Source organism: Akebia trifoliata, chromosome 4 (genome assembly GCF_017979445.1).
Source record: "Akebia trifoliata isolate Shusen 1 chromosome 4, ASM1797944v1, whole genome shotgun sequence".
NCBI classification, from domain to species: Eukaryota; Viridiplantae; Streptophyta; class Magnoliopsida; order Ranunculales; family Lardizabalaceae; genus Akebia; species Akebia trifoliata.
In genome coordinates, this window is record NC_141378.1 from 43,817,774 (window position 1) to 43,831,670 (window position 13,897).

Sequence of the window (13,897 nt, forward strand, 5' to 3'; positions counted from 1 at the left end):
CATTTTCATTGAGATAACAACTGCACATATTTATGGAGATGTGCAGTAATATATCCCAAGAAAAAATATCTGTGATTCTAACACATGTCACGACTCAAAAAAATAAAATAAAATAAAATAAAATTCCCACACAAGAAAATTTTAAAATTTTAAGTGTCTTAGTTGCCCCCACGTTGGCAAAATCCTGGCTCTGCGACAAATCAAATAAATAACAATTAAATCATTAACAAAATAAACCCGACATTCCAAAATATAACCATAATTAAAATAGTGGCAGAAATATCTTATATCTATTTTTATTTTTTTCCACACTTCCATTGATTCTACGACAATGTACAAAGATTCGAAAAAGCTGCTACTCATAGAGGAAGTATAAATACATTAAGAAGTGGTTAAGAAAGAAAAATATAAAATAAAATAAAAAGGTTAAGGCTCTAATAAATTAGTACTGAAAATAAACGAGTCTCGTGTCACCGGGTTCAAGTTTGTCGTTAGAGTTAAAAGAAAACTCCTTCCTTCTATCCAGAATCCGTATTGTTTTCCGTTGAAGTTTCTTGTCCAAATCCATTACCCTCACTGTTGTTCACTTTGCTACCTTCGAGGAGGGCAGATACAGCATCTTTCCCATACAATTGAGTCAATTCTGTCTGTTACAGCAAAGAATGAAATAATCATCATTGTAGAAAAGAGTCGTGATGGATTGACCTCAATTAACATTTACAATCATAGATGCTTTTCACTTGTATCTTCATAAAAAGCATCTATGGCTCCGTACATACCTCCATGTCAGCAACGTGTGAATTGAGGTCAATCTTGGGGTTACTTCAGCATTATTATATAATAAAAAATCAGCCAAAAGGACAAGAATAGAAAAAAGCGTGTTCAGAGCGAACCATCAAGGAATTATTTTCGTCAGTGAGCTTTCCACATTCCTCAGAAAGCCTCCGCAGCTCTTCATTGAGATTGTGATTTTCGTTGCTTAATGTCTCCACCTTTGTTTGTAGTTCTTCACACTCCGCCTGTTGAGGACAGTAGATGAACAATAACAACAAAGTTATATTATTTTAAATTTTCTTAATTGATTCTCGCAAATAAGTAGCACAAAGAAACTAGAGAAGAAAAAGGCTCATAAATCTTCAACCCTACCCAAACAAGATCCTCTCATATCTTCATTCAGATTTTAATTTCTAAGAGGCCCGGATAACAATTCTACACCATCTCCTGGCCATCCCTACTAATTCTGTGGAGACTTAAGATCAGGCTAACCTCAAAGTTTAACACACCTTTGTTTCGGATTACAAAATAATTGGGTCACAAACACCAACAATAGTCGATGGAACTGATCTTCAGTGCATCAGAGCATTTAATATTGATCCATATACCATAGGTTTCATCTGGAATTTTATTTTTTTTAAATCCCAACGTGGCTTTGATATTCCATGGATTGCCATCAGTGTGTCTATTAAGCTATTACTGCAAGTGTTAACCCAACTTCTAGAATAGTTTTACTGTTGTCATTTGTAATTACATGTGTTTTCCCTTTTATGATATAATGCTTATATATGGGTTGGGTTCTCTTACTGAAGAAATATGACTGAAAAAATAACACACAATCCTGATGGTGTAAACACAATATCTGATGGTTGGGAATTATCCTCGAGATAAGTATCACCGGGATATGTATTAGGGGGATAAAGTTAAAGATTTTATCCAAAGGGGAAAGGAAAAGTACAAAATAAGGTGGTTGATAGACCAACCTACAAAACAAACAGCAAAGAACAGAAAAACAAAGCAATCAACAGCTCGAAAGCCAAAAAAAAAAAAAAAAATTTAAAATGATGACAATGAGAAAACCATCAATGAAGACCAACATGCAAACAAGGTTGTTAAAAGTGCTAACCATAACTTAGGGGAGGCTTTAAGCGGCAAAATCAAAATTAATGTTTCAACTTTGTATATGTGGTAAAGGGGTAATGCAAAAAATAAAATAAAAATAGCAAAAAAAGGTTTGATAAATATGCCATTAGCAAGATAATACCAATACGAAGCAAAATATTTGCTTATTATTAGAGGAAATCCTAGATATATCTAGAAACCTCGAAAGCATAAAATCCAAAAACTTGACGAAGCATAGCAGCTTTTTGGTAAAAGAGGATGAATATATATATATATATATATATATAAGACACATACAACTGGTGTGGGTGTGGACGGGGATAGGCATAGTGCTGGGCGGTAAGGGAGGGTCTCATGAAGCTTCAAGCCTAAAGCCAACTGCAAAGGGTTTAAATACAGGATTTAAAAAAATGATTCCTAGAAGTCGATCACGATTGAAGTCCACTTGTAAGCAGCTATGGAACACCGAAACAATGGAACTCTCCTTGTTCAAAACAAGTTCTCTTCTTCCAAATGGATCAGGTCAATGAGAATAGGACAAGCTTCCATAGAATGTTCCCTTTAGGAGAAAGGGCCTTTGAGAACCATTTTGGAACATGCCCATAAAGTTGCTTTCCAAGACATACTTAAATAAAATAAAATAAAAACCCAAAATGTTGCCCCCAAAGGAAGGAGCAAATGGACACTGAATAAACAACTGGAACTACAATTTCCTCCCCTTCTCATGAGGCACATATTAGAGATTTGGATAAGTAGTCCACCGAAACCCCTATTGATAAGTTATCCACCATGAGGGTTTGTCCAACATGGCAATCCCTAAATAGCTCAAGTAGGGATGTCAAAGGAGATTTATAAATAAAAAAAGATTTAACCAATTAGTAATATATGAAACTACCATTTAAGATCTGGTGACCATGAAAAGTGTGATGAGGATGATTAAAGTATGATCCTAAATTAGATTTTGGAATTCTAATATCCAATATTAAAAGAAAACCATCTCGTGACAGAAGACAATCAATATGAATTCTGATATGAAGAAGTTATTTATGACCAAACCATGTGTTCCTATGAAGATAATCACCAAAGTTGCCGACTTTTTCAAAGACCAATTTATTCTTATAGTTTAAAATAGGATTTGATGATATAAATGATAACACCACATGGTAGAAAAAAAAAGTACATTGTCTTAACACTATTTCGATTTTTTTCCGACTTTTCTGTTTTTTTTTTTTTTCCCCCCTTTTTCCGTCGCCGACTTATTCCCGAACCATGACTTGGTGACTATGGCTATGAACAGTACATTGTACATGAAACCAATTAGTAACCGTTACTTTCTAGCACACATTTTATTGTTCTGCTGTTATAACCTTCCATCTCTAAAATGCTAAGCTCATCATTTTTTTATATTTATGTTTTATTGTCCAATGCAACTCTACTATGTTGTTATTTCTTCAACACTACCATGCCTATCCCAAACCTAGATAAATGCAGAGGGTTATATCAGGTTGGAAGCAGGTGTAAAATCTTTTCCATATCCTAACATAAATCCTGATCCTTCGTTTCATTCAAGACAAAATTGAAAGGAAGATCAAGATTCATCCAGCCGACCCTAAATTTTGGGATAAGGCTTGACAGTCGTGATGTTTTATCGTCCAATTCATGTCTGATATAAACTACTTAAAACTAGAATTAAGTAAACTCTTTTGAACAATTCAAATCCAAGGGAACAGAAATGTCAAAGAAAAAGTTCAAATAGTGGCCATATATGCTACATGCATATGTATCTTTTGAATGGTCACATATGCTATGCATATACTTGTCTAGGCATCTTTTGAGTAATTGATTACACAATGCAACAAACAGCTAGACACTCTGATGTAGAATGCAAATCAAATCAACAATCACAGGCTCCAATGACAATTTTGTAATTAGTTGGGTTTCCTCTTGTTTGGGTCTAAATTCAATTTTTTATCACTTTCATTTTTATTGGGTTTGGTCTTAAATTAGTTAGACTAATTACATTCTATTTTTGAGTCATTTAATGATTATTTTAGGAGTTCGATTTGAGTCCGAGTATAGGAATTCATATTGATTGTCTCCATGGTTTCACCGTGTCACAGGCTCCATTTCACATGCAAAAATGGTACATCTTGGATTTATCTAAAAATCTTAAGATGTTTTTCAGAGTTAGCCAAGGTGTTCCTTTCTTCATAGACCTTCCCATTCAGACCATTTTTTATCTTTTTAGGGTAAATACCTGTAGTTTACCAGAAAAGCAGGAATAAAGTGGAGTAGACATGCAAAAGTGATCATAAAAGGCAGAAATTGGTAGATTGTGTGTACTCTACAAGACTACAAAATGTGCACCTGCTTGCGTAATCTTGACCGCCTAGCTGACTCTCTGTTAGACTGCTTCCTCTTCTGCTTTTTCAGTTCTCGCTCATCCTGTTAAGTAAAGAGTTACAGGTCAATGAAATATAATCTAAGGAAGTAAAAGAGACCCTAAATGGTGAAGCTCAATAGGATTTTGTGCCTTCGTCTCCCACCTAAAAAAAGGAAGCGAATTGAGTTTGACCCTACTATATGAAACTTGGATATGTTTCAACTCTCAGTAGATATTCAAGAATATGAAATGACAGACAACAATTTCAAAAAACCCATATCCTCTCCAATACAAACATAGTAAAATATAAAACTTACAATACAGAACAATAAATAAGAACAGAAAGAAATGTCTAAAATTTAAGAAACTTTAATTTTAAGACAAAAGGACTATGAAAAGTTGATCATTAATTTTTATTATGATCTTTTTTTTTTTTCTGATAAGCAAAATTTCATTAATAAAGTTAAGCAAGTCGGCCGAGGTGCTCATACATAAAGTTAATCTCTCGCAATACTACACCCCCCCTCCCAACTCCATACAAAGTCCACAAATAAAACCCCTCTAAACTCCTTATAAGTTTTAGACCACAAGAATAACAGACCAAGCACTGACAAAATAAGATCGATAACGGATGAGGACTTGTTGTCAAAGATCCTAGAATTACGCTCCTTCCATAAGCCCCAGAAAATTGCAAAATGGGTAATACTCCAAAGCACCCTTTTCTCATCCCAAGGAAGGAACACCCAATAGCTAGCCAGGATTCGAATAAAACCCAGACAGAGGTAGGGGAACAACTCTAGACTCCAAACAACTCAAGAAAGTGAGACCAGACCTTATGAGCCACAGTACATTGTAATAATAGGTGATCAGCCGACTCTGCATCCCTTAAACACATCATACAACAATTCGGTCCACAAAATCCCCTATGCCTTAGAAAGTCAACTGACTGGATTCTGCCCAACACTGCAGTCCAAATGAAAAAGCCCACCTTGGAGGGCACTCTAGGCCCCCAAACTACAGCCTCCGGAAACGAAGGCAAGTCATCACTAAGAAGAGATCGATAAAAAGAGATAACCGAGAGCAAGCCATCCTTATTATCCCTCCAAATTCGTACATCCTCTCTCTCTGCATCAAAGTGGGGGTAGCTGCTATTAATCAACCTTCCCACCTCCTCTACTTCCCAATCATTAAAAAACGAAACCAAGTTCCAAGACAACGATCCATCCACACCACATCTGAAGCTAGATATTGTTTGGCCCTTCTTTGTGGAAACCAAATACAATAACAGAAACTCATCCATGAGAGGCTCGTGGACATGGGGAGGATGTCGTAAACTTTAGTTGATCATGCTAACATGAGGGGAGAATTTTCTAAATGAGATAAGTACCAATGTTGAAATTTGTCACATCTAAACTTAATAAAAAGACATACTAAAGTTACCAAACTACCCCTGAACTTGTGTCCTGCATTACCAGTTCTGGAATTTTTCCCTTCCTTTATTTCTGGATTACGTATAATACAAATCTACATTTACCATATATTTAGTTTTCCAATACACAACAGAAATTTTTATATTAAAAAAAAAAAAAAAAAATCTAGATATGTGATGTAGCCCGATATGTCATGTAGGCCATTATAACCTTCCTACATTACAAGAACATAATCTTTTAAGTTACATAGAAGTGCCAAACCCAAGGATTTTATCTTTTGAGGTTTATCCATTGCATCAACAGTACACATTATAGATTCTGACAACAGACCATAACAAAGCAATGCCCTCCACTTGTCAGGTAACTTTCGAAGAAAAAAACAAAGAACGTGATATAGAAAGAAAACGGACAAATATGAGAAGTACTGCATACTTGAACCCATAGATGTTCGGCCACAGCTCCTTCCCTTCCAACCATTGTGGCAGATGATGCATTTGGTCTTGACCTCAAGGGTACAGCTCCAGGGGATGAATTCCAGAGGTCCATCCCAATATTCAAATTGGTTGGAGGCATAGTCCCCACCGGGTTACCAGGCACAGAACCTGGAAGATTTGCAGAAGGTTGTCCCCTTGCATTGAAAGATGATTCAGTAGCTGCACCATTATGTTGAGTAGTGTTGCCATTCTGCGCACTTGCACCTAAGTGAGTCCTAAAGTTAATAAAACTGATAATGGTAAAGTAAATTACAAAGCTATGTGCTTCAAATTCGAAAAGTGTACCATCCGCAAGCATCTGATTGAAGCTTTTCTTCTTAGTTGCAGCTAATTCCTGAAAAGAAAGCATGGGTATATTTGGAATTAAGACTACCACAATTGAGTACAAAATTTTCTATTGAAACAACTGAGCAACAAAAGGAAAACAATCAAGCAATTTTTAAATAATGGTAAATCTTTATTAGAACTTCCAAGTTCAATTTGGCTAAGTCAGTAGGAGTCAGATTTTTTAATAAAACAGCCAGAAAAGTGGCAAAAAACAAGTTACCCCGCACCAAGTTACCAAGTCCTTCATTGAGTTCTTGGACATTGGAATCAAGTACAATGTCACATAAAAAGACATGAAAGAAGGGAAATACATACTTGTTGATTAGAATTCTCGTCACTTGCATCGGATGAGTTGTCACTTCCACTTTCGGCACTGTTTGCAGGAAATTATAATCTAAGTATAGGAAAAAAATCAATGACAAAAAATGAAACTTCAAGAGTTAAAAACCCAAAAAAAAAAAAAACATTATGAGACATATCACAATGAAAATGTCCAAACAGATCTTGAGCTAAAACACCTTTGTGAGGCACCATCATTTCCGGAACCTGAAGCTGCCTTTCCACTTTCTCCAGATTTTCCACCAACTATATTTCCCGAACTTCCTTTGGATTTCTTCATTGAAACCCGATCCTTTCCATCAGGGCCCTTGGCATCTGTCTCTGTAGTTGTCAGTGCTGCACCCTGAGACTGTAGAAGAAAAGCACATGTATGGAAATTTATCAGGTGTGTGGGAAGGTTTTTCCGTAGATATGGTGATAATTTCCATCGATCACCTTTGAACAGACTATGTAATAAGAAAAAAAGGAACCGATGGATCTCTACACAGACACTGGACAACAGTCTCTCTCCACAGTTTTTCTTATACGTAGTAGCTAAGATGGATTGTGCAAGCAGGTCCACATGGTTCTCTAAATTATCAAGATAAGGCTTTGATAGTGATTTCTCCCCCACATGCAAGTTTCAGTCCTCTAATCCTCCACCATGCCTCAAAGATGAGGCATGTTTCTCGCATGGGGGAAGCAGAGGCATGTTTTTATTAAGAGAGCTTCTATTGCCACACCAACTTTAACTAACGGCGCCCCAAGTTGTTTGCTAATTCATGTTTTTATTAAGAGAGCTTCTCCCCACATGCAAGTTTCAGTCCTCTAATCCTCCACCATGCCTCAAAGATGAGGCATGTTTATCGCATGGGGGAAGCAGAGGCATGTTTTTATTAAGAGAGCTTCTATTGCCACACCAACTTTAACTAACGGCGCCCCAAGTTGTCTGCTAATTCATTGGCGATTTACATATGAATTAGGGTGCCGTTAGAAAAAGTTGGTGTGGCAATAAAATCTATCTTATTTAAATAGGTAAAAAAGGGTTAAGAAACACCATGCCTTTTCAGCATGTGCTGGAGGTAATGCGGGACGCAATTGCCCTACATCAAGATGGATATGGGAATGAAACTTGCCACATGAGGGGAGTGTAAGATGACACAATATGTGAATCCCTTTGATTCCATCACCTTGGCTACCACAAGTATGAAAAACCCCGATGGCAGAAAATTCTACTCCCCATTTTCTAGAAATCCTATCCAACAAAAGAATCCACAGATCCTCTTTGAAGTAACACTAGCATGACATGGAATACAAACATAGCAAACCACCTAAAAAACAAAAAAAAGGAGAGAGTGATTACCGTAGCCATGTTGGGATGAGAGTAAAATCCCCCATGAGGATATATAGCAGGGTATGGAAGTGGGGTGCCATATGATGGAATTAAATGCTGAAAAAAAGAGAACAAAAAGCAAATGAGAACTTTCCTCCATAGTCAAAGAGTGTAACAATTACCATAGCATACAAGTCAATGTATAATCACCTGTCCTCCCCACACATAGGGATGGGGAGATGGAGAAGCAACAGGAGAGGTGAAAAATGGAGGTGGAGTAGCTCCAGCACCATAGTATGCCTATTCAAAAAGCTGAATGATAAGCTACAGCAATATTTAACCAGACACTTGATAGACAAATGCATGACAGTACATATCAAACAAAATAAAACCAACAAATTTTCATCAATAAACCTGCATGGAAGATGACCAATCAGGATACGAAGGTGGTGTTGGTGTTTCCTGTAAATAATAATGAGCATGGTCAATAACAAACCTTTTTATATATAGCAGACAACGTTAGGGAGCCAAAATGTGTTCTATATGGCTTAAAAGTTTTGGATTAGGTTGATTTTTTGTGAGGATGATCTCTAAGGTGAGGATATCATTCTCACAAAAATAAGCCCAATCCAAAACTTTTAACCCCATCAAAAGTGGTTTACAAATTAACAGTAAAAAATCAAGGGTCCACAATTCTAAACCACTTTTGATGGGGTTAGAAATTTCTGAATGGGCTGATTTAACAAAAAATCAGCCCAATCTGAAACTTCTAACCCATATAGGACAAATGTGTTGGCTGCCGACCGGTATCCATATATATATATATATATAGAGAGAGAGAGAGAGAGAGAGAGAGAGAGAGAGATTAGACCTGTGTTGAAGCAACTGTTTTCGAAGACTTAGTAGGCGTATTCTCTTTCCCAGACCCCATTCAGTTTCTAGCACAGAAATTCAGTAATTCGCCTTAGTATGAATCTATTACAACCAGATTTCCTATGATATGAAAAGTTTTAGAGACCTACAATGGAAAAAAAAAAAAATTCAAAAATGTCTGAAAAATAATCAATATATCAGTTGTTCAACATTCAACCACAACTAAACAAAATCTTTACTCCATCATTCAAACTGAAAAAGTGATTTTAAAGCAGAGACTTATCTGATGCCGAGCAAGTCAGATATTGACCCCACACAAGAAATGACTACTCGCAATTGGAAAAAAAAACTACTGGAGCATGTCATATAAAGGAAAGAATTCTAAATATGGAGCAGATGTTTAGTTACTGCCACAAAATAAACCGTTGATTGCATTGAACATTTTATTTGAGCGTACAACTGTTATACACTTACATATAGACTTACAGATATAACCGACCATCCTCAATTTGTTGTGTGATACATTAACTAAATTGCTTGAAACATGTTTTAAGCCCACAAAATGAGATCATACAGTACATAAGCTAGAAGGTGATAGATGGAATTATCACCAAACAAAGGGGAATCTTGGGTGTCTAATTCAGACTTCGTAAATTTCACATTGTCCAATCAACTTTTAAGTTTTATGAGGGGTAAAAATATACTAGACGGTAGTCGCACACATGTAACCTTGAGATGTGTGCAGCCAACCCTCGGACATGAAGCTGAGGTTAAAGTCAGTTGCCAAGAAGTGGTTTAGCAGAACTCTGGAAATTGAACCCACTTTTAGTAAGGACACAGTGATAAGGATCAATCCCTAGTTGTTGTCTGTAACCTTTTCTCTTTTGTGGTTATCTCGACCACGTTTTTAATAAACAATTCTTACTAACAAAGAAAAAGATAAGGATCAATCCCTAGCTGAAGGTGCCACCTAGACGAGGCAGTGAAGGCTGTCTATGGTAATACCACAAAACTGGGATCAAAACCCCACTTTCACACTTAAATCTATCCCAAAAGGGGGAAAAAGATCAACCCATGGCTTTACGCTAGTACGTGTTAATTTAATAAGGATAGAATCTAGTGTAACCTGTACATATCTAATCAAGGAAATTGCAACAACTTAGAGCTTAAGATGCCAACCAATATGGAATATAGACACCAAAGAGTACTAGTGAGAACTCTAGGTTGATATCCAACATATCAAATCATTGGAATACGGGATTGACGAGCTTGACGGCCATGGTTTCAAAACTTGGTTTCATGTCTCTTCTTGTCCATAGACGATACCAAGTTGTCTCGAATGAGTTATCTTGTCTCGAAAAGATAAACCTTTTAACTCAGTTTAGAATGATTTATTCATATATATTTAAATGAAAAAAATTATATTTTTTAATAAAATAAAGTAGATTAGAAGATGTTTAGTCATAATATCATGTTTTATTTATATAATAAATATTTAAATTCTAAAAAAAATTATTTTAACCAAAATATACAAAATCCCGTTAGACTTGCACGAGTTTTACTAACTCGACCGAGATTTTCAAAATATCATCCAAGTCATCTCGTTTATCTCTTGAGATGGTGTGAAGTCTGAGGCGCCTCATAAATTCGTCTCGTTGCTCAATGACACTGAGATGACTCGGGCAAGTCATCTCGGTCTCGGGTGAGATTTAAAACCATGTTGACGGCACAAGAAAATCTAAAATAAACAATGGGTAAGAACTCACTAGTAAGACACCTAACCTTTCTTTTTTTCTTTTTTTTCTTTTTGTTAGACGAGCAAAGTGGTTGGAGGTCACATGAAAGTGGGTTCAACAAGGTTTGAACCTAGGTCATAGGATCAACACTTCACACTCCTTTAGTAAGGCACTTAATCCTTTTTTTGTGCTTATAGTGGGTATCCCCACCGTTTGGGAAGACTAATCCCACAGTCACACCCACCGCCCCCTCGGAAAGTCTTGCAACTGGTTGAGTCGAGGATCAACCGGACCCTAGAGGGTGGTCCCAAGGAATTCATTGCTTCGTGGGGTTTCAAACAAGTGACCTCCCCTTCCTGTGGAGCTTATCAAGGAAGCTTGCCACTAGGCCAACCACTTTGGGTTAGTAAGGCACCTAATCTAAGTTACTATGTCTTCTTAGAATGTATTAGGGCTGCAACTTGGGCAGGCCAAACCTGAATCCACTGGGTTGAACCTGACCTTTAGTCAAGTCTGGGCATAGTTAGCTTGGGTTTGACCTTAGGCTCGGTTAACAAAAAAAGATGCCCAACTCAAATCGGGTTGGTCCGAGCATAGGTATCGAGCAACCCGATTTGCCCTAACCCGAACTAAATATGGCTATAATTTAAAAATATTTCTCATATCTTGCTTTCTTTCACACTCCCAATTCATATTTCAATACGCATGCCTTTGTTTGTCTACATATCAAATATCACAACTAATGTGTGATTGTTTTCATCATTATTATTAACACTTCTATTTAAGCGTAAGTTCATATGGTCATAAAATGATTATATTACAATTCTAAATATATATTTTCTTTTGGATATTGCGATCAACTATTTTAGTTAATCATCCAAATCGTCTTCTTTAAATTTGTTTATAATTTCATGCATGTAAAATTTTGAAACACATTTTGTGGAAAAATAATTGTAAAATTTAATGCCCGAGGTTGGGTTGGGCAGGGGCACAGGTCGGTGTTTGTCATGTTTGGGTTGGGTGCAGGTTGATCCCCAACACAACCCAAGCCGCCCGAGTTGAAGCCCTAGAATGTATAGTTCATCTCCTTGACTTGGAAATCAAATTGTCTTTGTAGGTATCCCCATTGGGTCTCAGACCAAAGTAACACAAAAAGTGCTATCTATTTGTCCAAGTCTGATTGAGAGAGGTCGGATGGGAGGGCACGCCCCAAAGTACTTCACACGATTGAAAAATGGGTTTGAGGAAAATTACGTACCTATTTAACAATTTGAGCTTTAAAATTGTTATTTTACGAAAAACAACAATTGCTTAACAATTTTTTTAATTGCTAAACAGGCACTAAGACTTATGGAAACTTCTAACAAGGTTGAAGATTCAAAAATGGAATTCCACCTTTCTGTGCTCTATTCTAGTACTTATAACCACAGGAAATTGTACGGCCAAGGAAAGAGAACTTTTCAGAGGATATGCTTTAAAAATTCATAATTTTTCAAGCAATCTCTAGAGTAAAAACTTTCGATTATGAATCCCATATTAAACAATCTGCGTTATTTGGAGTTTATTACAGATTTAAGACTTATATGGTCCAATTAAGAGTTATTTTAAGAATGATTTTTGTCTAATGCACTGTGTTAAGCTGAGATCTCAAAACAACTCAGCCATTAATCCAATCTAGAATTCTAACCTTTTTTTTCAAAAAATAAAATAAAATAATTGAGTAGCTCAAAGCGAATTAAAAAGAAAAAATCGCCAAACAAAAAAAAAAAACCTAACCCACGTAAAAAATATATATATCGAAACTGCGAAAACCTAATATACTATAGAGATTGAAGAAGAAGAATTCGAAAAATCGTAATTAACAATCAAACATTCTAGCTAAACCTAATTGAACTCCGAACATAAACAGAACCAACTCACCGACAAAAAAAAAAAAAAATTAAACTCAAATAGATCTCCAAATCACCGAAAATCAAGAACAAATATGAGAGAGAGAGAGAGAGAGAAAGAGACCTGTTTTCATGGAGTTTCAGCCAGGGAGGCGAGATAGATAGTGAGGTGGAGGTCCAGCTCAGATAGATGAGGTTTTATTTACTCGATACGATATATCAACGGCTGAGATAACATTTTAGGTTTACAGATCAACGGTTTTAAATACACTTGGTGTACTAATAGTACTCCGAGTGTAGTCGTCCTTAGTATCGTGTCGTGAGGGTTTCTGATTGACACGTGGCACTTAAATCGAAGACAGTTGTTGTTCTATTTTGGGTATTAATGATGGGGACCCATAACAACTCATAGATAACCTAAATTTATAAGAAGGAATATTGGCCAGACAGGCTAACGTGCGCCTATTGTGCAGATAACGGTACACAGTCGGATTCGTAAAGCGAACGACTCCAATAGTCCAATTATGTAGCGAGTTTAGAGCACGGGGTGCGTAGTGCGCAACGCACAATGCATGCGTTGAACTTATCTTTAGGGAAAATTACTAAATAGACCCTGCGTGGATAGTCGAAAATTCGAATCCCATTCAAATTCGAATTCGAAAAATCGGATATCAAACTCGAAAAATTAGATATTGAATTCGATTTCAGATAATTTTATATATTCGAATCATTATTAGATACGAATTCGGATATTAACCTTTCAAATCTGATAATATCCGATTCAAAATAATATATAATATATATTATTTTATTAGATTAATTTTTTATATAAATAATATTTTTTATTTTATTTTATTTATTATATAAATAATATAATATAAAAAAAAAAAAATTAATAATGAAAAATTAGTTGGATAACGAAAAATTATGTTTTTTTTTTTTTTTTTAAATTCAAATTATTCGAATTTTAATCTTATATTATCTGATATCCGATAAAATAATCGGATTCGAATTCGGATTGAGTTTTAAAATATCCGTCGGATTCGAATTAGAATTCTGATATTGTTGTATCCGAACCGATAAGCATCCATTGAGAGTCCTAGAGACATGTTTTTAAATGCACCCCTGATTTTGAGAGTTTATCTTAACAACCCAACTAGTAAAATCTTTCTTCCTTAATGCCCCTCATCGGGAGTATTCAAATCGTGAAGATTAACT

General features: G+C 35.9%; 1 protein-coding gene across 4 annotated transcripts; it reads right to left on the minus strand.

Annotated features, from left to right (window-relative positions):
- Positions 1 to 268: 268 nt before the first annotated feature.
- LOC147405153 (G-box-binding factor 1-like) lies at positions 269 to 12,953 on the minus strand. 4 transcript variants are annotated; one of them, XM_086441365.1, is made up of 12 exons: positions 12,804 to 12,953; positions 9,053 to 9,199; positions 8,596 to 8,643; positions 8,392 to 8,481; positions 8,212 to 8,298; positions 7,049 to 7,218; positions 6,846 to 6,903; positions 6,489 to 6,537; positions 6,142 to 6,407; positions 4,264 to 4,341; positions 894 to 1,019; positions 269 to 647 (listed from the first exon to the last, which is right to left on the minus strand). In XM_086441365.1, exons 2-12 carry the CDS (start codon positions 9,110 to 9,112, stop codon positions 519 to 521), a joined length of 1,161 nt encoding a protein of 386 aa, XP_086297491.1. In that variant the 5' UTR covers positions 9,113 to 9,199; positions 12,804 to 12,953; the 3' UTR covers positions 269 to 518. The 4 variants fall into 4 exon arrangements, with proteins under 4 accessions (XP_086297491.1, XP_086297494.1, XP_086297493.1 ...); XM_086441368.1 differs by having other exon boundaries at positions 9,053 to 9,119; positions 12,804 to 12,888; XM_086441367.1 differs by having other exon boundaries at positions 9,053 to 9,174; positions 12,804 to 12,839.
- Between the last annotated feature and the right edge of the window lie 944 nt (positions 12,954 to 13,897).